The sequence below is a fragment of the Pipra filicauda genome, unplaced genomic scaffold (assembly GCF_003945595.2).
Source record: "Pipra filicauda isolate LSUMZ 115617 unplaced genomic scaffold, ASM394559v2 scaffold664_size391380_pilon, whole genome shotgun sequence".
Classification (NCBI taxonomy): Eukaryota; Metazoa; Chordata; class Aves; order Passeriformes; family Pipridae; genus Pipra; species Pipra filicauda.
In genome coordinates, this window is record NW_024104825.1 from 320,611 (window position 1) to 345,376 (window position 24,766).

The window sequence follows — 24,766 nt, forward strand, 5'->3', positions numbered from 1 at the left end:
CCCGTGGGCGTTTAGAGAGCCACCCTGGGGTGGTTCTGCCTTTCTCCAGCTCCTGGGTGGCTCCAAGGGATGCTCTGGGGGTGCTCAGGGGGAGCTGCAGGCTCATTTCCACCAAGGCTGAACACTTCCCTCTGTCAGGGTGATCCTTTGGAGATGGCTGGGATAGAGGAGCTGGGGAAACTGAGGCACACAGGAGGTGTGTGAGTCCCCCCGTATCCCACCAGTGCATTGCTGACATGGAATAACCCCTCTGAACCTGCCTGCACCCTGATGAGGAGCCCAGACTCCCAGCTGGAGCTCACACAAGCCCCAGGGATGCAAAAACCCAGGGAAGGGAAAAATTATTCCCTTATCAGGCAGCCCCCACTGGGACTTGGTCCAGGCCAGTGCTGCTGTGCCTGGTGCTGCACCAGTGTGGCTGCTCTGCTCTTCCTCTGCTCTTTCAGCTCCTGCTCTGGGGCTTTGCAAATGTTGGGATCCTCTTCCCAGGATGTTCCCAGCAGGAGGAGCATCCCTCTTGATGGGATACCTAAAATAAACCATCCATGTTCTCCCAAGCATTCTGAGGGTCCCTGCTTTATCCACCAGGGAGGTGAAGCAAGAGAGGATGGGCTCAGACCACCACCCTGCTGTGCCACCTGCTCTAAATCCTATTTTCTCCTAAAAACCGGGATCCAGAACAGGGAGGAAATGGGCTTGGGAGAGGCTGTTCTCCTTCTCCCGCGGCTGCCCAGCTGCTTTATCCCCCTGGAACAGGAGAGCCATTAACACCCCCCTGCCCTCGAGCTGTGCAGGGCTGGGGCAGCCCCTGGGGTGGAGGTAGCAGGGAAGGAGAGGGGCTGTTTTCCACCCTCCTACCCAGCACTGCAGGCTCAGATCTGGGTTAAAAGTCACTGCTGAGGTGACAGCCCTTTGCTGTTCCCATTTTAGATGTGTCTTTCCCCTTTCCAGCCCGGATAAGACCCTGGTTCCCCGCTGGGTACACAGGTGACGTGGAGGAAAGATTATTCCTGAGATGAGGGGCTGCGTCAGTCCCTCTGTTAAGGTGCTATTTTGGGACAGGTCACAGGGTTTGGGGACCTGCAGGTCGTTCCCTGGCTGGGAAACTGAGATTTTCCATGAGCCTGAGCAGGACACGGTCTCAATACCACCCCTGGGGGGAGAGACCAGTCCTGGAGAGACGGATGGATCTGCAGAAAACAGGCTCATCCCTTGGGAAAAAACCTTCCTGCCCGTGAGACCTCAGGGGTCAAAGGAAGTGAGAGCATCTCATTGCTTGGAGGATTTAAAACAAGAGGGAAAATGCCAGCAAACACCTCCCAGGGAGGTGCTTTGTCACCAGGCAGGGCTGGAGTGTCCCACTGAGAAGAGAGTCTGGACATCTCTGACAGTCTGGACGTCCCTGTGCCACCTCAACAGGAGACGTTGAGGTCACAGCAGTGCCCTTCCCAGGCATCCTGTTTGGACTCAGCCATCTGGATCCGAGTGCACTGCATTGCTCTTCCCAGGGCACATCAGTTCTTCAGCACCCCCTGGGCACGACGTGCTGGAGGTTTGGGACATTCCCCCAGCACATCCTTCCATGGGGGACAGCACAGGAGCTGCTTTGCCTATTTTTATTTCCTATTTCATGCTGTCAGGGCGGTTTGATCGCCTGCAATGAGTTGCACAGGTCTTTGCAGCTCATCTGCAGCCTCACCGTTCCCCAGCGGAATGGAAAATTTCCACCAAAATAATGGTTATTTTTGTTGTTGTTGTTGTTGCTGCAGCAGAAGCTCTTTCCTGACCCAAAGGTGAGGTAGATCCCACAGCCAGATGCAGTCCCAGCCTGGGGCTCATCCTGCTGCCAGTTCATCACAGGAGCTGTGGAAACGAGGCCCCCGTTCAATGACTCAGCTGCTCTTGGGGCCCAATAACCAAAATATTCATCACCTGCCCCAGAGGAGCAGCAGAAAGTGTGAATTATTTCTGGGACAAAATAGCTACAGTTCTGGAAGCCTCCCTGAGTGTGCATTGACTCCAATATTGGCTTAAATCTGATGGGGTTTGGGCAGCAGCCTGGTTTGCACAGGCAGGTGAGCACAGGTAAGGTCGGGACAGCTCAGGACTACCCAGGAGGGTTGGGAAGAGCTGGGATGTGCTGGGATTTGCCCAGTTCTTGCCTTATGACACTGGAGCAGGACGAGGAGGTGAGTTTTGGAGGAAAGGTATGTTTGAGATAGGTGAGCATAAAGCAAGAAGCCCAAAAAAATGTGCTCATGGGAAAAAAAAAAAAAGGTGCTCTAATCCATTCTTCACGCTCCAGGAACTTCCAGATGTACCCAGGTGTGGATGTGGGAGCCTCACAAACACCTCCCAGCTTGGGGGAGCAGGTTGTCCCTCCTGCCTAACGCTGTCCCTTGACAAAGAATGGGACACCTGACCCAAAACTCAGGGATTTAACCAAACCCTCCAGATCTCAGGCCCTGATTAACGAGCTCATGGTGGAAATACCCAAATTTGACAGGAGAGGCAGACACTGAGCTGCGCCCACGGGCGAGTCCTGTCCCCCCTTTGCAGACTCTTTGTGGGGTGTAGAAGAGCCCACGTGGTGCTTCCCTGGGTTTTGGGTTTGCTCCCTACACCACACAGCCCCTCGGCACCCAGCTGAGCACCAGGATGCTGCAAACAGCCCAAATCAGCCCAAAATCACTGCAGCAAATCACCAGTTGCGTGGACGGGGAGTACCCACGACACGGGGGGGATGGAGGTGCTGCCTGCAGCCCTGCCTGCCCTCCCGCAGACACGGGGATTTGTGCAAAGCTCCCAGCGCCCGGGTTGGGCTTTTTTTATCCCTGGCTGCTCTTACGTTGACATTCTTAGCTGTGCCACTGGCTCCAGCGCTGCTCGCTAACCCCTTTTACAGGCGGCTAAATATAGCGCAGGCAGCTAAGCAAAATCTGCTCGGCAGGGCCACGTGGGGCAGCACTGCCGCAGCCACGCCGGGCCGTGGGGGCTGCCAGCACCGGGGGGGCACCGCCAGGGCCCCGCTGGTGGCATCTGTCACCCCGCGGTGTCACATCCCCACCCCGGGGAGCGTCGCCTCGCCGCCGCTTTGATGCTCCCCGGCGGCATCTCGTCGCTTCTCCCCAGCTCGGTGGCCTCGTTCCTCTGCCACCCAGAGGTTTCCTGGGGTCTTCCCGCCCTCCTGGAGCATCTGGACTTCGTTAGCGTTCCCTGCTCCTGGAAAAACGCGGTGTAAAAGCCGGGCTCAGTGCTGCGCCTAATAAGGAACAGCTCAGCGGCTCCGGGCGCCCGCAGGGGTGTTGTGGGAGGCACGGGGTGCAAGGGGCAATCCCAAAATCCTAGGAGGCACCACATAGGCTCATCCACACCCCGTAAAAGGTGTGCTAAGGGGGCACAGGACTCCCTGAGCTCTTGGGTGCCGCTCAGTTTGTGCCTCTCCTGTCACAGGCGGATATTTCCTCCGGAGCCATGAACTCATTAGTCAGACACTGATCTAATTGTCTCCATGCCGGCACTTGTGGGGGTTTTTCTTTTGGGTTTTGAAAGGCAAGAAGGAGGTGAAAGGCCGGCTAGAGACATCTAATTAGATCCCCATGGCTCATTAGCCATTTCTCTGAGAGGGAGAATCATCAAGGCTGAAAACGAACAGACTCAAAAACCGCTCGTGCTTTACACGGCTTTCCGTGGGCACCCCGAACTGACCATCCCACTGGCACTGCCCTGCCCGGGCTGTGCTTTCTGGGGTGCCCTGTCAACCAGGGGACATGGAAAATGCATGGAGGAGGTCAGGGAGTCTCCTGATGGAGTTCAGAGAAAGGCTTTGGGCACCAGGAAAGGAAACTGAGGAGCTCAAATCCAGAGCATCGAAACAGGAGCACCCAGGAGTGCCAAGGCTGCAGGCTGGGAAGAAAAGGACCAGCTCCTCCTGCCAGGTGGATCAAGGACACCCTCAGGTCAAGGTCTCACTCTGCTTCCTCCTCCAGCCTCCCTGCCCCACCAGCTCTGTGGATTCAGATCCTGGTACTTGGGGAAAGAACGGAGCTCACAGCAGAGTAACCCCTCAAATTTTCCACCTCATGAGAGACCCAGCGGTTGTGGGAGCACAGAATCTCTGGTGTGACACTCCCATCCATCACCAGCCAGGTGTCTGGCCACTGCTGAGAGAGAGACAAACAGCATCTGTCCGAGCTCAGCAGGGAAATGCTGCAGCTTTTCTAGCCAGTCCCTGCATCCCTGAGCTCAGGATAAATCAGGATTCAAGGACACAGAGTGGCTCTTCATTCTCCTGGCTGTGAGGCTTTGGGGAGGAGACCCCAGCGTGATGACAAGTGATAGTTTTGGTGGTGGCCCATCATGGACTCCATCAGCTGTGTCAGCTCTGCATCACCCCCCTGGCCTTTGAGACACTGGCAAAAGGTCCTTGAAGAGGGGCTCAGTTGCTCAATGGATTTTCCAGAAGCAATGCCAGTGAGTGGGAACCCCACCAGTAAACTCAGAGGGTTTTCTGGGTCTCCATCAGGCTCCTTGGTTGGGTTGTTCTCAAGGGTTGATGCACAGGCTGCCCAGGGCAGTGGTCACGGCCCCAAACCTGCCAGGGCTCAAGGAGCGTTTGGACAATGCTCTGAGGGACAGGGTGGGATTGTTGGGGTGTCTGTGCAGGGCCAGGAGTTGGAATGGATGGTCCTTGTGGGTCCCTTCCAGTCAGGATTCCATGATTCTATGATTTGGGATGTTCCAGTGGTGTGGGAGGAAAGGAGGGTCCTGGTCAATGAAAGGGACAATGTAGGTTCCTGCAATATTCCTCCTGAAAATCCTCCCCCTCGTTTCCAGTGGCTCTGAGTCCTGGATCCAGTGACCCTGAACACCCTCCCTCTGTCTGTAATTAAAGGCCAAGCAATTGCCCGTTGCTCCCGTGTCTGTGTTTATTACAGAGGAGCTTAGTGGAAAACTAATTCCCTGCCTCAAAGGCATCCTTGGACAAGGGGGAAGGGACGTGCTTCAATCCCAGGACTTCTGCATTTGTCCTTCCCATCCCAGGCTGGCTTTGTGCCTGTTTCCCCTTCTCGTCTGGGGGCTGCAAACCCCGAGGGAGGCAGCACAACTGAGGAGAGGCACTGCTGGCAATGACTGGGGGCTCCACTCCTGTCCCACCCCTGCAGCACAGGGTGGTCAGGGGGACCCCCACACCTCCCAGCACCCTGAGATCTTGGAGCAGCTCCTCAAAGCTCCTGAAACACAGGGCTGGGATGTGCTGGATGGCAGCTGGTGTCTGAGGAGAAGGGCCCTGTGTGCCTTAAATCCCATCCAAGAGCACCCCAGGGTGCCAGAGGCAGGACAACCCCGTGGACCAGGGGGTTGTCAAACCCCAAACCATCACCCCAAACCCACACCTCGTGCCGTGGCTGTGTTTGCCTGCACCAGGCAGGGCTCTGGAGATGAGGTGCTCAATGAATTTAGCTGGTTCTCCAAACACAGAATCGATCATTAATTATTATTAATTGCTGTAATGTGGGTTTATCCATGAATTGCACGGCTCGGGAGCAGCAGGAGCCCTGCTGGCTGTGCCCACGGCTAAGCTGGAATTGTCCCAGATACAGTCACATGAGAGCATTTGTTCTCCAGGGTGGGAGGGCACCCCTGGCAAGCTGCTCCTGGCCCTGCTCCCCCCAGCCCTATAATCCCCCCGGGGTGGGCAGGAATAGTGTCCTTGGCCCCTATCGTGGGAGAGGGGAGGTGCCCTCTCGTGCCTCGGGGGTGCTGAGCGAGGCAAGAGAAGGAACAGAGGGGGAGGCAGAGGAAAATAAAGGTGTTTTATGGGGATGCACGGACAAGGATGGTCCCAGAAGTGGGACACGAGGGATTCTGCTGTTGGGGTGGCTGGAGGCAGCCCCATATCTCCGGGCTCCAGCAGCATCCCACATCTCCCAGTCTTCGTCTTTCCCTGTGTGCAGGGTGACAGAAAACCAGCCTGTCCTGTGGTACCCGGGGGCTGTCAGAGCTCTGTCACTCGTGGCACTGCTGTCACATCGCTGTCACATCGCCGGGACGCGCAGGACCCGAGGCAGATCCCGCTGGCCACAAGCCCCCTCCCGAGAAGGGGATGTCGAGGGGCTGGTGCCGGGGGTGGTGGCGGTGGGGTGGCCTCTGCTCACCAGCAAAAGCCAGGCGTGGGGACACCCCCGCGAGGAGTTTGGGAACCCTCTCCCCCCTGGCAGCCGGGAGCGGGCGGGGACCGAGCCCGGTGCCCGTCCCCGGTGTCCGGAGTGTGTGCACCGGTGTCACTCCGGCACTGCCACCTGGTGGCATCATCAAAGGGATCCCTCCAGGGTCCATGGGAGGGGTTCTGCTCCTGGCAGACCAGCGGGCTCACGTGCCTGCAAGAGGACAGCAGGACCAAGGGGACAAACACGCGTCCGGCCAATTCGCCCTTCCCGGGGGGACAGGGACTGAGGGACATTCCTGCTGCCGATGTCACAGGGCTCTGATATCCAGCCAGGAGGAGATGGGAGCTGCCAGAATGCCCACCCGCACCCCCGGGGGGCCGTGCTGGAGCCAGTCCATCCTGTCCCCGAGGCTGCCAGGCCCGTGCCCGCACACGGCCGGGGCGGGGTGTCCGCGCACACCCCCCGGCGCCTCCGGAAAGGAGGAGAAACCTGAGACCCCATCTGAGATCAGAGAGCAGCTTTTGGGGGCTGATCTCTCCTGTCGCAGGACCGTGCCGAGCCAGCAGCTTTTGGGAGCCCACGGAGGCTCTGAAAAGCTTTTGTTAATTTTTGCCAGCTGCTGATCGGGGGCCAAACCCCGGAGCTTTACCTCTGGAGCAAGAAGTGTGACACCCTCCTCTTCCTCAAGGACACAGGGGACGTGCTGCCCCAGCCCTGTGCCCCCGAGCCTGTCACTGCCACATACTCATGTACTTTCCTGCTGTCTAAATTTAGGATCTGGAAGTGGGCTGGTGTGTCCTGGGTTATCTTGGGCGCTGAATTATGTATGTCAGTGACAGAGCAGCACTCACTGCTCCGGGGGGATGTGCCAGACCCTGGCTGGGCAGGAAGAGCAGCCCCCTCACCCAGGGTCTGGCCCTGCAGGGGGAGTGGGTTCAGACTGCTGAGGTTGCTGGGGATGCTGGGGATGCTGGAAGTGATAGGAATGCTGGAAATGATGGGAATGCCTGAACTGGTGGGTCTGCTGGTGCTGGTGGGTCTGTTGGGAGCTGGTGGAGCTTCTGGAGCTGGAAAGTGTGTTGTCAAATCCAGCAAGAAGGGCTCCTATAGGAGACAAAGGGAAGACTAGGGAAAACATATCTTGTTCCACAAGATGGGGAACCTGGTGCCACAGGACCAGGGACTGAATGGTGCCTTTGGCTCTTTAGTTGCCAGACTGATCTTTAGGAATACCAGGTCCCAGATGATCAGAGATCCCATGAGGAAAGGCTGGAGCAAGGAAGACAGAACCCTTGGTGGAAGAGGATCAGGTCTGGGGACACTTAGGCAAAGTGGGCATACTTTAGTCCTGCAGTGGCACAAAGTCCAGATGGAGGCCAGTAACCAGAGTTCTACTCCAGAGGTCTGTACTGGTTCAAGTCCAGTTTAATTAATGATTAATTAATTTAATTCATGATCTGGGTGATGGGGCAGTGTAAGCTCAGCCAGTTGGCAGATGACACCAAGCTGGGAAGGGAGGCTGATACAGCAGGGGATCAAGCTGCCATCCAGGGGAGGTCCTACAAGGTCCGCACATCCACCAGCTCCAGCACATCCACCAGCCCAGAATCACAGAAGGGCTGAGGCTGGAAGGCACCTCTGGAGTCCATCTGGTCCAATTCCCTGCTCAAGCAGGGCCACCCAGAGCCATTCCCCAGGACCGTGTCCATATGACATCTCTCCAAGGATGGAGACTCTGCAACCTCCCTGGGCAACCTGGGCCAGTGCCCAGTGAAAACAGTGTCTCCTGATGCTCAGAAGGACCCTGCTGGGTTTCAGTTTGTGCCCGTGGCTGCTGGTCCTGTCACTGGGCACCACTGAAGGAGTCTGGATCCGTCCTCTTTGCACGTTCCCTTCAGGTGTTTATATACACTGATAGGATCCCCCTGAGCCTTCTCCAGGCTGGTCAGTCCCAGCCTTTTAGCCTTTCCTCACATGTAGGATGCTCCACTGTGGCCTTGGTCGGACTCTCTCCAGTAGGTCCATGTCTCTCTTGTCCTGGAGAGCCCAGAACTGGACACAGCTCTCCAGGGGTGGCCTCACCAGTTCTGATCACTGGGTCCCTCCCTTGATCTGCTTCCTGGTGCAGCCCAGGCCACCATTTACCTTCTCTGCAGCAAGGGTACATTGCTGCCTTGTGTTCCACCTGGTGTCCACCAGCACCCCCGGGGCCTTTCTGCAGAGCTGAGTGGTCTCCATCATATATTGGAGCCTGGGATTTTTCTTTCCCATGGGGCAAAACTTACTTTGCCCTTCTCCTTGTTGAACTTTAGGAGGTTCCAATCAGACTTCCAGTGCCCAAAGGGGCTCCAGGAGAGCTGGAGAGGGACTGGGGACAAGGGATGGAGGGACAGGACACAGGGAATGGCTTCCCACTGCCAGAGGGCAGGGATAGATGGGATATTGGGAAGGAATTGTTGGCTGGGAGGGTGGGGAGGCCCTGGCCCAGGTTGCTCAGAGAAGCTGTGGCTGCCCCTGGATCCCTGGAAGTGTCCAGGACCAGGCTGGATGGGGTTTGGAGCAACCTGGGCTATGGAAGGTGTCCCTGCCCATGGCAGGGGGTGGAACAAGATGGGATTTAAGGTCCTTTCCAACCCAAACCATCCTGGCTTTCCATGATCCCTTCCCACAGGCTGTTTTGAGCCCCGGTTGGGCCCCGACCCATCCCCCCCAGCCCTGGGGGTGTCCCAGAGCCCCCAGCCCGACCCGAGCTCGTGGTGTCCGTGGGGCCCTCTGGGCGGTAACCAGGGATGGGGGGCCCGGGGGGGAAGGGACGGAGGGAGTCGGCGGGGGGATGGGGGGATGGAGGGAGATGGAGAAGGATGGAGGGGGATGGAGTGAGGACGGAGTGGGGGCATGGAGAAGCAATAGAGAGGCCCCCCCGAGGCCGGGAGGAGCGCGGATCGTCCCTCTCCTGCCCTCCCCGCCGCCGTAAGGGCCGCCCCGGGGGAGGCGCGGCCGGTCCGGGCGGAGCCGAGCGCGGAGCCGGCGGAGGGGAGCGGGGAGCCGGGAACAGGAGCCGGGAACAGGAGCCGGGAGCAGGAGCCGGGAACAGGAGCCGGGAACAGGAGCCGGGGGCCGGCTCGGGAGCGGCGGCGGCAGCACGATGGGGGCCTGTCTCGGGGTCTGCTCCCTGCTCAGCTGCGTGAGTGCCCGCCCGCAGCGGGGGGACCCGCGGCACCGGGGGGTTGCGGGGCCGCAGCGGCGGGCGCGGCCCGGGCAGGGGGAGCTGCGGCGGCTGCGGGTCCGGGGGAGGGTCCGGGGGAGGCCCGGGGAGGGCGGAGGGACATCCCGGGGCGGAGGGGTCCAAGGGGTGCCGGGAGGGTGACCCGCGCTGTACCCGGGAGAGGCAGGGCACCCCCGGGAGGTGTGCCCTGTGTAGCTGGGGGGTGCAGGGAACCCCCTGGGGATGCATCCCTGTATATGGGGGGGATGCGGGGGACTCCCAGCAGGTCCAACCCTCAGCGCATCCCTCCCTGGGGGATGTGGGGGTCACCCAGAGCAGGGCATCCCACAGCACCCAGGGGTGTCCACGGGAGATGCAGAGGGTTCACCCCAGGGAACTCTGGGGCTTAGGAATGTCATGATTGAGGGGAACATGGAGGGGAACGGGGAGGGTGGTGCACTCCTGTGCACCTGGGGGGTGTGGGGAGCCAGAGCAGTGATGCCTCTGCTACACCTGGAGGAGTGGGGGGTCCTGGCACCCCTGCCCTGCTACCCTGGGGGGTGCAATGAGGGGCTGGGGGCCTTGTCTGGGTCTCATTGCTGAGCCTCAAACTGGGGGACTGGGGATGGACTGAGAGAAGGAGCTGGAAGGGGGGCTGCAGGCTCTGTGTGGGGTGCCATGGGCCAGGGCAGGGATCTCAGGTGCCATGGGCCAGGGCAGGCTCAGGGGTGTGATCTGGGGTGCCCTGCCGTGCTCAGGGGGTGTGATTGGGGTGCCCTGCCGTGCTCAGGGTGTGTGATTGGGGTGCCCTGCCATGCTCAGGGGGTGTGATTGGGGTCCCCTGCCATGCTCAGGGTGTGTGATTGGGGTCCCCTGACATACTCAGGGTGTGTGATTGGGGTGCCCTGCCGTGCTCAGGGTGTGTGATTGGGGTGCCCTGCCGTGCTCAGGGTGTGTGATTGGGGTGCCCTGCCGTGCTCAGGGTGTGTGGTTCCGGGTGCTGTGCCCTGTGACGCAGCCCCTGCCCACGACTGGCATTGCCTTCCCTGTTGGTGCCTCACCTGTGGGCACAGGGCCAAGGCAGGGCTGTGGAACCAGCCCAGGAACTGCCGGCCTGGAAACCTGGGAGCAGGGCCTGTTGTGCAACTTGACCTCAAAGTGTTGGAGGTTTAACGAACAGGAGATTTTGAAATGAGGGATCAGTTGGAGGATGGTCTGCAAGGCCTCCCCCTGTAACACACTCCAAACTTTTCCTCATGGACAAGTATTGGGAAAGCTGGGAGTTATTCCAGTCCAGGAGTGTGGAGTTTTCTGGCCTAAATCTGGATTTTTTCCCCGAAAAAACTGTTCTGTTACCCAGCCCGTGGTAACAGAGTAGAGCAACTATGTAAGTTTAATTTAATTCTCCTATTCCTTCTGGTGGAGGTGGTTGACTCAGGGGCTGTTTTAGTTCTGAACTGAAGAACCACGAGACAGAAAAAAACACAAACCAAAACCAGATACCCCCTCCCCCCAATGTGTGTAAATTTTTTTTTTTAAATTTTATTTTTAACAAGAACATCTGAACTGACTCCTTCAGCTCTGCCTGCAGCATTTGAGTCACAGCAGCATCAGACTGCCAAGCCCTTTCTTCTTTCCTATTAAAACTCTACAAGTTGTTCCTGAGTGAAAATACTTTGCAGCGCACAACAAAAATTTCCCTTTTCCTGTGACTTGCCCTGGAAATCACTGGAAAATCCGGTGATTTTCCAGATTCTGCCCACAGTTGTCATTGTTCCGAGCTGCCTTCCTGGGGGGGACATGGTTGGGGCTGCCCAAGCCAACACAAACCCTGGGGGCTCAGATGTGTTTTGGGCACCTCATGGGCACAACCAACCCTGTGACACCAACCCAAAGCCACCTGCCAGGCAGGAGAGCCACCAGCTTCCCCAGCCCTGGGGTTTGGTACTGATTAACCTGCCTGGTCACGGGTTTGGCAGGAGATAAACTCCGGTTGCTCAGCGTTGCTTTGGGGTGACTCAGCCTCTGTGTTCCTGGGATTCCTGGGGTGACTCAGTCTCCGTGTTCCTGGGATTCCAGGGTGGCAGAAGCTCACGGGGTGGTGCTGGGTGGGTGTTGTTGGGGTGGTGCTGGGTGGGTGTTGTTGGGGTGGTGTAGTTGGGTGGGTGATTTGGGGTGCTGTTGTTGGGGTGATGTTGGTGTAGTTGGACTGTTACAGGTGGGCTGGTGGAGCTGATCTGGTGCAGTTGGGTTCATGTTGTGTTTCCCTGCCTGGCCTGGCCCTTGCCATGCTCCCAAATCCTCCAGGAGAGGAGGGAGCAGAGCAGCCCTTCCGTGGGGGTCACGCTGGAGGTGAGCTGGGTCCCATGAGGAAGTTGATAGTGAAACTGGAGACATTAATCATTCAACTGCAGCAGCTGAAAACCAACCCTTCCTCATTAACCCACCCCTTCACTGCTGCAGCCACCTCCCTCCTTGCCTTTTTCCACCCTGCTCTTTGGCCCTGGGCCATGTTCACACTTATGGGCATCTCTGAAAGCCTTTGGAAGGAGAATCAGAGCGTGGCCAGCGTTGCTTAGCCTGGGAGGGTTTTCTTGCTCTTAACCCACTTGCTTTTTAAAGGAAAAGGCTGAAATCACGAGGTGCCTGGGCTGCAGGTCGGGGCAGGGTGTGGCACAGAGGGTTCCTTTGCTTCCTTGCAAAGGAGTTTCGAAGGAGGTGGCCAGAAAGGGCACCAGGAGCTGTTTTTGTGGCTCCTGGTGGCACAGGACTCTTGTGTCACTGTTTCATGGAGCAGGTCAGCGGGATGGGGATGTTGTACCCTGTCACCTCAGCGGCTGAAAGGGCCTGTGAAAACTGAAATACAGCTGTGCAGTTTGCCTGTGGAAGAGTCATCCTTCAAAATAAACCCCCAGGAGGCTCCAGGGATGCTGCAGGCTCCCAAAAAACTCTGAAAAACCTGTTGGAGCGAGTCCAGGGCTGGAGCCCCTCTGCTCTGGAGCCAGGCTGGGAGAGCTGGGGGGGTTCCCCTGGAGAAGAGAAGGCTCCAGGGAGAGCTGAGAGCCCCTGGCAGGGCCTAAAGGGGCTCCAGGAGAGCTGGAGAGGGACTGGGGACAAGGGATGGAGGGACAGGACACAGGGAATGGCTTCCCAGTGCCAGAGGGCAGGGAGAGATGGGATATTGGGAAGGAATTGTTGTGTGTGAGGGTGGGGAGGCCCTGGCACAGGTTGCCCAGAGAAGCTGTGGCTGCCCCTGGATCCCTGGAAGTGTCCAAGGCCAGGTTGGAGCAACCTGGGCTATGGAAGGTGTCCCTGCCCATGGAGGGGGTGGAGTGAGATGAGCTTTGAGGTCCCTTCCATTCCAAACCAATTTGTCCCCCTGCAGCTGCCCCAGGGGTCACCCAGAGGGTTTGGAGGCTGCACATGGAGCAAAGGTTTCCCTTCAGTTCCATCGTGGCCCTGTGGACACTCCTGTGCCCTCCCTCCCCCTGCACCGACCCTGAGCAAAACTTGGCACCTGAGGCTCTGCCTCCTGCAGGTCTTCAGTGGTGTTTGGACATGGGGCTGAACCCCCAGACCCACAACTTCCCCAACAGCACCAAACCTCACAGTTTTCCTGGCCAGATTCAGGGATTCTGGGACTGGGGCTTTTTGTTTCAGTTGGCACCGAAGGGAGAGGAGCTGGAAGGATGGATGGTGCAGAGGTGCTGTGCTACATCAGGTGAAATGATGCAGGAGTTCTGCACTAAAAGGGATTTTTAATGCTGTTCTCTATTTGTTTTTTAATCTACAAGGGAAAACACAGCACGGCTGGTGCCTTTTAAATGCACTCTGCTGCGAGTGGTGCATTTAATGAGTCTGAAAGGAAGCCATCTCTAATTGGAGGCCACTTTCATGGGCTTCCAAGTTGAAAACGTGAAGTTCTGCCCCTTGAGCAGCTCCTGGAGAGGTGGAATGAGGGTCTCCATGGGATCCAGGGACTCTCTGACCCATCCTGACTCCTATGGGTCCCACCAGCTCCACAGGATGGGGATGTGGGGCTGGGATGGGGGTAAAGAGGAATAAATCAGGAAGGAGGGGATTTTTTCTCAAATGATGATAAAATAAAATCAAAATCAAATCAAGCAAATCAAAGCCACCTCTAGTGATTTGGAGGCATCAAGGTGATCCTTTGAGAACCTCCCTGAGCATCCCTGCTGAGGGAAGTGACCTGCTCACACTGCAGGTTTTGTTTTCTGCCATGTCCTTTTTCTACACTGATTTTAATGATGAGAAATGTGTGTTTTGAGTTGATGCTGAGCCATCTTTAATTAGTATCGATTGCAGGACATAATTAGGAGGTTCATACCCATAATAAGCACACAACAGAGCATATCTCTTAATAGTGGGAGAGAGCTGGACCCTCCTCCTGCCTCTGAGTGGCTGATGGGCTCCAGTGCAGGAGGGGAAGAAATGAAATATCAAAGCAAAATAAATCAATGAAATTATCTTGTGAATAGGGGGAAAGCTGTTTACTGAGGAGCTTGAGATGGTCACAGGATTTCCTAAGAAGTGATACAGGAGCTCAAAACACCCAGTGCTGTAAATTTTGAAATATTTGGGAATGCAGAGGTAAATATTTGGAAAGTAGTATTTGAAATAAACTCCTTCCAGTGCCTGCAGGGGAATTTCTTGTTGCTCCCTGGACCTCTGGGTGGGACAAAGGAGGTTGTGGGTTTGTGGTAGCTTCAGTGAGGGTTAGAAAAAGAAGGAAATAGCCTGAAATTTCCTTATTTTAGGGAATATTTGAAATTTCCCTATTTTAGGGAATACATCACCCTTGGGGGGTATTTTGCTATTCCTTCTCCCACCATGAGGAGTGGAGCAGAGTTGGGAATTCAATTTTCATTTAGTTTTTGGGTCTTTTAAGGTTTTATTTAGCACTTTAACCTGTTAATTCACACAGTGGTCTTGGTTCAGCAGCTGGGGGGGCATCACTGCCTGCTTTACCTTGATGTGGGATGTTGGTTTTACTTCCCCAACCAAACATCTTCAATCCAAACTGGAGAGACACCTTATTCTTCTATTGTTTCCCCAAATATTTGACATGGAACCTTCACATAGAGGATTAGAGACCCAACAGTGAAAGGCCCAACCCCAAATGCTTCTTCCATTCTCTTGCTGGAAAATGCCCTATTTATTGTCCAACTTCTCCCTCTTTTGGGAAAATAGGGGTTTCAGGACTTGGCAGCGAGCCAGGAGATCCCAGGGCTGGTGTGGCGGATGAAGAGGCTGAAAATCCTCCCCACCCTGATCAGATGGCACAGTCAGGGCTGGCTGTGACTGTATCCAGTGCTCCTGACCCATCACAGCCTTTAAAACCTGTTATGAAAACCCCTGCAGCTTTTCTTCCTCTAAGGCAGGTGATTGGGGCTTTCCCACACCCTAAGAGTATCCAAATTAGAGGAAAAACTGGTGAGAATGGTGTTTACTGGAGCAGCAAAACTCAACCCAACCCAACCAAACTCAACCCAACTCAATCCAAATGAACTTAATTCAGTGCAACATGACCCAACTTAACCCGAATCAACCCAATCCAACCCAGTTCAACCCAACCCAGCCTAAATCAACCCAACTTAGCCTAAATCAACCCAATCCAACCCAGTTCAACCCAACCCAGCCTAAATCAACCCAACTTAGCCTAAATCAACCCAATCCAACTTAACCCAACTCAGCCCAACACAACTCAGTTCAACCCAACTGAACTCAACCCAGCTGAGCCCAGCCCAGCCCAACTTCTGGGTTTCAAACGATGATGGATTGCAGGACCCAGGGAAATCTAAGAGTCCAGTTTAATAGAACATTCCTTTCCCCCCCCTCCAAGCCTTATTCCACACCACCCCAGTGCAGGAAAACCCTGCTGGTGTTTTGCAAGGCAGTAAGGTCAGGTTTTGTTAAGCCAGGGTTTCCTTGGTTCCCGAGCAGTGGAACCTCCTGGAGCAGGGTGCACTCGGCAGCGCTGCCCGTGCTCGATTTGGGAATTCAGGACCCACCATGGGCTCCTGGGGATGCTGTTCCTCAGTTTCCCTGCCTGCCAAGCGGCCTTTGGGGAGGGGAAGGGTGGCAGAACGAGCTGCTTTCCCCATGGTGCTGAAATCCATGTTTCCCCCTTCTTGTATTAGACTGAAATTATTTTGCAAACGTGTTTCTGCACCGAAAGGAGGCTCCTGCAGGGCAGGACTTGGTTAGACTGGAGCCTTGCATGGAGCAAAAACCACGTAGGTGTCTCCAGGACTCGCGGTGTCTTTTCCCACCTTGGCTGGTTGTTGTCAGTTCCTGCAGCTCTTTTCTTTTTCAGCAACTTTTGGGGGTGGTTTGGCACCATTTCCGTGACATCTCATGGGCTGGTGGGAAGCTCTGAGCAAAAGGCCTGGAGCAGCAATGTGGATTGCTGGGAGGTTTCCCTATGGATCAACCTGGGCACGTGTTTTGGGGCTGGTTTGTGCCCCTCTGCCACGGGGCTGCTCTCGTTGCAGGCGTCCTGTCTCTGTGGCTCTGCTCCGTGTCTGCTCTGTGGCTGCTGCCCCTCAGCCAAGAACTCCACCATCTCCCGCCTCCTCTTCACCTTCTTCCTCTTCCTCGGCACTCTGGTGTCCGTCATCATGATAATCCCCGGCGTGGAGAAGGAGCTGCACAAGGTAAATAACTCCTGGAGGTCACTGGGAAGAAGTTCAGTTCCCCGTGAGTACGTGAGGCTGAAGCAGAAAGGGAATTTTTGGGGTATGATGTGCTTTTTTTCCTCTTTGTCTGAGCACCTCTCTGGAAGAAGTTGTTGTTAACCCTGGTTTTCCACAGAGGGGAAAATGCAGTGGGATATAATTTCGTTCCTGGATGTCTCCTGGGAAAGTTTCCTACATCCCGTTTTTGAGGTTCAACTGATGACTTGCAAGTTGTGGAGGTGGGACATCAGGGAGAAATTTTTTACACAGAGAGGGATCAGCCATTGGAAGGGGCTGCCCAGGGAGGGGGTGGAGTCCCCATCCCTGGAGGTGTTTAAGGACAGACTGGACGTGTCACTCAGTGCCATGGGCTGGGTGACAAGGTGGGGTTGGGTCACAGGTTGGACTCGATGATCTCAGAGGTCTTTTCCAACCTGGCTGACTGTGATTCTGTCATTCTGTGACTTCAGGTGGAGGGAGAGGAGATCTGACAGCTGAGCTGCTGCTGCGGGGCTGGGCTTTTGGGAAAGGCTGGTTTCATCCCAGCTTCTCACTGACCTGCAGGGTGGCTTTAGCTGTGTCATCCCACCACTGTCCCCAAGCAAGAGGCATTAGAGCAGTCATGGTCTGGCTCATGTTTGGTGGCACCAGGGCTTGCAGTGGATGTGGAATCCCAGAATCACAGAACTGTGGAATCACAGAATGGTTTGGAAGGGATCTCAACGAGGGGGTCCCAACCCCCTGCCATGGGCAGGGACACCTTCCACCATCCCAAGTTGCTCCAAGCACCATCCAACCTGGCCTTGGACACTTCCAGGGCTGGGGCAGCCACAGTTTCTCTGGGCAGCCTGGGGGCTTCACAGTCCAGGAGCTGATCTTCAATGCAAACAGGAGCTCTTCAAGACCCTCCCACAATCTTCAATCCCCAGTAGGATGTGTCGGGACACACTGGGGTGATGCTCACCCTCCCGTCACCGTTTCAGCTCCCGGGCTTCTGTGAAGGCAGCGGGTCTGTGCTGGGGGTCCAGACCCACGTCAACTGCAGGAGCTTCCTGGGCCACAAGGCCGTGTACCGGATGGGCTTCGCCATGGCCGCCTTCTTCTGCCTCTTTGCCGTGCTCACGGTGTGCGTGCGCAGCAGCAAGGACCCCCGCGCCGCCCTGCACAACGGGTGGGTGCCGGGCCCCGGGGTGCTGGGGGACTGGGGAAGGGATGGACCCCTGCAGGGTGCAGACCGTGCCTCCTCTCTCCTCCCACAGCTTCTGGTTCTTCAAGTTCCTGGTGCTGGTGGGGATCACGGTGGGCGCCTTCTACATCCCCGACGGGGCCTTCACCTCGGGTGAGGAGCTGTGCCCTCTGCACGGGGCTAAACCCCTGTGCCCCCAGGGCTCGCTCTCCCTGTTCCTAACTGGTTTTTCTCTGCTCTCAAGTCTGGTTTTACTTCGGTGTGGTCGGCTCCTTCCTCTTCATCCTCATCCAGCTCGTGCTCCTCATCGACTTCGCCCACTCCTGGAGCCAGCTGTGGCTGCGCAATGCGAGCGAGAGCAACGCCAAGGGCTGGTACGCAGGTGGGTGCAGCAGCACCACGGAGGGTTTGGCTCATCCCAGGGCTGACCAGGCCTGGGGGTTCTGCTCCAGCCTCTTTCCTTTTTGTTTCCTCCCCCATGATACCGAAAAGCGGCACAAACTTCTTATCACCAGTTTGTAGGAGCTAAAAAGGGCGTTCTTTGTTCAGGAGGAGAGCTCCTCTAAACCAGGGAGCCAATGACAGGTGGGCAGGGCTTTTTATTACACACACTGTTTATGTATTCATTAGATATTCTCTCTTACTTAATACATATTCATTAGTTTGCTCTACATGGTCACACCCCTACTGGAAGTCCTTCTTTGGTCCTTTTCTTCATCACCTCGACCTCAGTTCTTGAGCAGGCACAGGGCCATTGTGCTCCACCACTGAAAAGTGTAGTGTTTGTTCTTTATTTGGGTGCACAGAGCTTAGTTTACATCCCGTTTGTTTACATCCCTAATTCTCAAGAGCTTCTCTAAGATTGTACAGTTCCTTATTTGGGGGATGCTGTGAGTAAGGTTTGTATTTCTCCTGTCAGTGTCCTGCATCACCTGAAATCAGAGAAATAATCTCTGGACAATTTGAGTATAGGAAGGTAGAAAGCAGTTCTTTAATTAATTTAGGCCCTGAGGTGCACAAAGGTACAATGCACATCCCACAGCACAGGCTTTTCCCATTTTTACGGGGATTGTGGGTTCCAGTCCCGTCTGGGGTGCCAAAAACGATACCAAAAAGCAGCAGAAACAAACTTCTTATCACCAATTTGTAGATGTTAATTCAGGAGGAGAGCTCCTCTAACCCAACGTGCCAATGGCTGATGGACAGGGCTTTTTATTACACACACTGTTTCCAGCAGATTCGTTGGGTATTGTCTCTTACTTAATACATACTCATTAGTTTGCTCTACATGGTCACACCCCTACTGGAAGTCCTTCTTTGGTCCTTTTCTTTATCACCTTGACCTCAGTTCTCGAGCAGACACAGGGCCACTGTGTTCCACCACCAAAAAGTGTAGTGTTTGTTCTTTATTTGGGTGCACAGAGCTTAGTTTACATCCCGTTTGTTTACATCCCTAATTCTCAAGAGCTTCTCTAAGATTGTACAGTTCCTTATTTGGGGGATGGTGTAAGTAAGTGTAATGGGTTTGTTATACTCCCTGAGAGGGAAAAAAAGAAATAGGAGAAGCGATTTGATGTGTATTCTGCCAATAAGATATTCCACACCATGTTACGCCAGCCCAGCTGTTTAAGGTTTTTGTTTCTCGTGTCCCCCAGCCCTCTGCACCGTCACCTTCGTGTTCTACGCCGCCTCCATCGCGGCCGTCGCGCTGCTCTACGTCTACTACACCAAACCCCAGGGCTGCACCGAGGGCAAGGCCCTCATCAGCATCAACCTCCTCCTGTGCCTCATCGTCTCCGTGGTGTCCATCCTGCCCAAGATCCAGGTGAGGGTGGCTCCCAGGGGGCTGGTGGCCGTGTCACTGCGGGGTGCAGGCCCGCCCTGAGCGCCCGCTGTTGTGTTTGCAGGAGGCTCAGCCGCACTCGGGGCTGCTGCAGGCGTCCCTCATCACCCTCTACACCACCTACGTCACCTGGGCCGCCCTGGCCAACGTGCCAGGTAAGCAGGATGGGGCCTGGGTTAAGGCCAGGCCGAAAGGGAGCTGGGAGTGTGGATGGACAGGGAGCTGAACAGGAGCCAGAGTGTGCCCAGGGGGGCAAGAGGGCCAATGGATCCTGGCCTGGCTCAGGAAGGGTGTGGCAGCAAGAGCAGGGAAGGGATTGTTGGCCTGGACTGAGCTCTGGTGAGGCCACCCCTGGAGTGCTGTGTCCAGTTCTGGGCCCTCAGCTCAGGAAGGACATGGAGGGGCTGGAGCAGGTCCAGAGAAGGGCAACAAGGCTGGGGAAGGGACTGGAGCACAAGTGCTGTGAGGAGAGGCTGAGGGAGCTGGGGGGGCTCAGCCTGGAGAGGAGGAGGCTCAGGGGAGACCTCCTGACTCTGCAACTCCCTGACAGGAGGGGGGAGCCGGGGGGGGGGTTGGGCTCTTCTGCCAGGAACCAGCAGTAGGACAAGAGGGCTCGATCTTAAGTTGTGCCAGGGGAGGTTTAGGTTGGATTTCGGAAGAAATTCTTTCCAGAGAGGGTGCTCAGCCATTGGAATGGGCTGCCCAGGGAGGGGGTGGATTCTCCGTCCCTGGAGGTGTTTAAGGACAGACTGGATGTGGCATCAGTGCCATGGGCTGGGAACCACGGCGGGGTTGGATCAAGGGTTGGACTCGATGATCTGGGAGGTCTTTTCCAACCTGTCTGATTCTCTGATTCTGTGCTTCTATGATTCTATGAGGGGGCAGGACCACACACTGGGGTAGGTGTTTGTCCCCTCCTTGGTGCTGACCCCCTGTGTGCCTCCCCCCAGTGCAGAGCTGTAACCCCACTCTGCTGGTGAGGAACAGCACCAGCACAGCGACGACCACAGAACCACCGACAACCTGGTGGGACGCTCCGAGCATCGTGGGGCTGATCATCTTCATCCTCTGCACCCTCTTCATCAGGTGAGAGCTTGGCTTGTGGCCCTGGGGATGGCACTGTCCCTCTGCCTGGAGCAGAGAGCCATTAGGAGGCTCTCAGGGAAAGGGGAAGTCACATCTTGGCCCAGGGATTTTGTCACTAAGGGCCTCTTGCAAAGCCATCCCAGTCCCCAGGGGGACCCACAGGCAGCTGCCTTGCATGGCTGTGGTCACAGTTTTTAGGGTTTCCCCACACCCTGCATCCCCCAAACTGTTCCAGGGATGGCCCCAAGGACAGAACATTCCTGTTCTACTCTGCACTGCTGCAGCCTCACCTGCAACATTGAGGCAGTTTGGGCACCACAATATAAGGAAGATATTGAGCCACTGGAGAGTGTCCAAAGGAGGGCAAAGAGATGGAGAAGGGCCTGGATTTGAAGGCGTGGGAGGACACTGAGGGCACTTGGTGTGTTCAGCTGGAGCAGAGGAGACTGAGGGGAGACCTCAGTGCAGTTCCAATTCCTGGGCAGGGGCAGAGGAGGGGCAGGGACTGAGCTCTGCTCTGGGGGAGCAGGGACAGCAGCCAGGGAACGGCTGGAGCTGTGTCAGGGCAGGCTCAGGGTGGATCTCAGGCAAAGGTTCTTCCCCCAGAGGCTGGTTGGGCACTGCCCAGGCTCCCCAGGGCAGTGGGCACAGCCCCAAGGCTGCCAGAGCTGCAGGAGGGTTTGGCTGATCCTCTGGGGCACAGGGGGTGACTCTTGGGGTTAGATATGAGGATATCTAACTGTGCAGGGCTGAGGGTTGGACTCCATGATCCTTGGGGGTCCCTTCCAGCCCAGCAGATCCTGTGACTCCGTGACACCCCAGCCATGGGGGCACTGAGCAGGAGGTGCTGAACCCCTGCCCCTCTCCCTGCAGCCTCCGCTCCTCGGATCACCCTCAGGTGAACAAGCTGATGCTGACGGAGGAGGGCGGGTCTGGGCCGGGCCCGGGGGAGGCGGCAGAGCCGGGGCCGCACCGCGCCTACGACAACGAGCAGGACGGCGTCTCCTACAACTACACCTTCTTCCACCTCTGCCTCCTCCTCGCCTCCCTTTACATCATGATGACCCTCACCAACTGGTACAGGTGGGCAGAGCTCCCAGGGCTGTTCCCCTGCCTCTATATCCCCTCCTCCTGGGGTCTGCCCTGCTCTGGGGCAGAGCTGTTTGCTGAGGTGCATCCGTGTGTGAGGCCGCTGAACGTGCTCCCTAACCATGTTCGGGTAGCATAGGGTTGTGCCAGGGCTCGCCAGCACCCTCTGCTGCAGCCTGGGATCCCTCAGGAGCGGGGACCCGGCCCCTGGGTGCTGTGAGTGCAGCAGTGGGGTCACATCCCCGGGGTAGCTGCAGCCACGGGGCTCCTCTGTGTTGCTTGCATGGCACCCATGGGTGCTCACAGTTCCTGTCCCTCTCTGTGGATACCACAGTGATGGTGCCACCCCCCTGTTTGCTGTTCCAGGCCAGACGAGAGCCTGCAGGTGCTGAGCAGCCCCTGGATGGCCGTGTGGGTGAAGATCTGCTCCAGCTGGGCTGGGCTCCTGCTCTACCTCTGGACTTTGGTGGCTCCACTGGTGCTGCCGGACCGGGACTTCAGCTGAGGTGGCCCCGGGCATCCTGTTGCCAGGTCAGAGCCGTGGTGGCCTTGTCCCTCAGCGCCAGGGGCAGCCCCAGCTCTGCCTTAGCCCCAGTTCTGCATGTGGGAGCTGCTGTGCTGGGTTGTGCCTTCTTGCAGGTCTTTTGTTTTAATTTGAAAGGGATGAAGTGCCAAGCAGAGAAATCAAGGGCTGAGAGAGACCTGAGGGTGTTTTTGAAGCTCCCTTCATGCCCATGTTTGTCCAGTGCCTTTGGTGGTGCCTCCAAACCCTCTTCTCCCAGCAGAGACCAGTGCCTTGCCTCGGGAGGGTTTGGTTCTCACCAGCTGCTGTTGTCTCACTTGCTGTCCTGGGCCCGTGGTGCCTTTTGGGGGTGCTGGGGACCAGGACCCAGGACCTGGCCACTGTTATGTCCCCAGACTGCCTAGAGGAAAACGGAATTGCTGAGATTTGTGGCTGGAGGCAGATATCCCTCTGCATCCCCCAGCCTCGGTGGTGGCCCCAGCTCCTCAGGGGCTCTCCTGGTTGCTGTCCCCATGGGAGAACAACCCCCCCTGGTCCTTGCTAGAGGACAAGTTGGGGTTCCTGCAGGCTGTGCTGGCCTGGCCCCAGCACCTCACCTTATCAAGAAAGTTTGTTTGCAATAAACCTGGTGGATTTGTCCTTGGATCTTTCTTGGAGTGTGTGCTGAGTGCGTGGGAGGCAGAGGAAGTATTAAACAGCCCTAATGCTGGGGTGGGGGCACAGCTGGGGGCACAACTGGCTGCCAGGAGGTGCAGGTGGGGATGGCATCACTTTGGGGCATGAAAACTCTGAGCCCTGGACCCCCTTGCCAGGCTGTGGCACCCCAAGAGCTGCTGCTGGAGGTGGGCCCGTGGCTGGCAGGGCAGGGGGTGGTGGTGAGCAAAGAGGGGGGTGCAAGGTGTGGTGCACGGGGTCGGTTGCACACAGCGTGGGGTGCAGAGCATGCCCAGGGGCACAGGGGTTCTTGCTGTAGCAGGGGTTCCCTGCGCTGGGATGCCATCCTGGTGCTCTGCAGCACATCCCCGTGTCCTGCAGCTCATGCTGGTGCCCTGCAGCACAACCCGGGCTGTGAAGCCCATCCCCGTGTCCTGCAGCCCATCCCCGTGTCCTGCAGCCCATCCCCGTGTCCTGCAGCCCATCCCCGTGTCCTGCAGCCCATCCCCGTGTCCTGCAGCCCATCCCCGTGTCCTGCAGCCCATCCCCGTGTCCTGCAGCCCATCCGCGTGTCCTGCAGCCCATCCCCGTGTCCTGCAGCCCATCCCCGGTGGCTCCGGTCACGAGGTGGCGCTGCGAGCCCGCGCTGCGACACGAGGAGCCCAGAACCCGGCACCCAGCACCGTGTGACTTCATCCTGCACCCTGTGACCGCATCCTGCACCCGAGCCCTCATCCTGCGCCCTGTGACCTCATCCTGCACCCCGAGCCCTCATCCTACATCCTGTGACCTCATCCTGCACCCTGAACCTTCATCCTGCACCCCGAACCTTCATCCTGCACCCCGAACTCTCGTCCTGCACCTTGTGTCCTCATCTTGCACCCCGAACTCTCATCCTGCACCCTGTGACCTCATCCAGTAAACCGGTAACCTCTTCCTGCACCCTCTGACCTCATCTTGCAGCCTGAACCCTGATCCTGCACCCAGCACCGGCACCCAGCACCCTCCATCCTTCACCCAGCACCCTCCATCCTTCACCCAGCACCCTGCACCCTGTAACCCCTCATCCCACCCCATGAACCCTTCATCCTACACCCCACCCCCTGCACCCTCTAACCCCTCATCCCACCCCATGAACCCTTCATCCTACACCCCACCCCCTGCACCCTTCACCCTGTAACCCTCTATCCTGACTCCTGCATCCTGCACCCCTCAACCTGCACTTTGCACCTGTAATCTGCACCCTGCACTGTTCACCCCTCATCCCTTCCTTCCCCTGCACCCTTCATCCTTTATCGTGCACCCATCACCCTGCACCCCTGCACCCTACACGCTCACCTTGGACCCCTCACCTCGCACCTTTCACCCTTCACCCTGCACGTTCATCCTGCACCCTGCACCCTTGTGTCCTGCACCCTTGTGTCCTGCACCCTGTGCTCTGCACCCTGCTGGGGAGGTTCTGGAAGGGCTGGATCACACCAGGGTCCACTGCGAGACCTATTTTCCCCTCATTCCTCCTATTCATCATTTATTTAAATGACAATGATCCCTCTTGTCTTTAGGAGACATTTCAAACCCCCGGCAGATACACCCCAAGATGACTGAGGATACTGAGGCAGGGCAATCAGGGTGGCTCTGGCTGTGCTGCTATGGATGCCTCTGACATCCCTGGATTTTGGGATTTAGGAGAGAAACACCCCCATGGCAGGTTGATGTGTTTGTCCCATCCTGCTGTGTTTATCCACCCAAGGTACCCCAAGGAGCTCAAACCACAGGCAACCCTGGCTGTATAATTTAATGAGAATAAATTAAAAAAAAACCCAGATGGATTGATGGCAAAAGCTCCCCAAAAGCCTGAGCACATCATGAGAGGAACTCAGTTCAGTCTGAGCCTCCCCAGTTCCCTCACAGGGCTTGTCATGGGAATGGAGAGTTGTGGCTGTTCTGCATGTGCTTGTTGGCAAGGACAATCCATGCCTGAGTTCAGATATCCCCTTGGATGCAGGCAGGGAGGAGGGAAGCAGCTCCCTGCCAGCTGGGCATCCCGCTGAGCTCAGCCCATGTGGGGGAGAGGCTGCAGGGAGTGTCCCATGGAGGTGTCCTGTTCCAGCTGCCCTCAATTGCCCCTGGGATTCCCCAGCCAGGGCTTGGCTTCTCGGCTCTGATGGCAAAGGCTGTGCCACAGAGAGCCTGGGGAGTGAGCAACTGGCCCAGAGTCAGGGAGGGACTCAAAACTTCCTTTTTCTGCTGATAGTCACGTCCAAACAGGAATGTCCCGTGCTGTGCCTGTGCCCTGCAGCAGCAGCTGCATT

The 24,766-nt window shown here is 56.9% G+C and overlaps 1 protein-coding gene and 1 long non-coding RNA gene across 2 annotated transcripts; both read left to right on the forward strand.

Moving 5' to 3' along the window:
* The first annotated feature begins 9,247 nt into the window (after positions 1-9,247).
* Positions 9,248-22,445, forward strand: SERINC2 (serine incorporator 2). The gene is made up of 10 exons (XM_027736752.2): positions 9,248-9,354; positions 15,891-16,052; positions 17,057-17,244; positions 17,333-17,412; positions 17,504-17,641; positions 18,915-19,084; positions 19,167-19,257; positions 20,053-20,188; positions 21,062-21,271; positions 21,644-22,445. Exons 1-10 carry the CDS (start codon positions 9,316-9,318, stop codon positions 21,780-21,782), a joined length of 1,353 nt encoding a protein of 450 aa, XP_027592553.2. The 5' UTR covers positions 9,248-9,315; the 3' UTR covers positions 21,783-22,445.
* Positions 22,446-23,323: 878 nt separating this feature from the next.
* LOC120324709 lies at positions 23,324-24,277 on the forward strand. Its single transcript, XR_005566213.1, has 2 exons — positions 23,324-23,380; positions 24,017-24,277. It is a non-coding gene; the product is annotated as an uncharacterized LOC120324709 (long non-coding RNA).
* Positions 24,278-24,766: the final 489 nt, after the last annotated feature.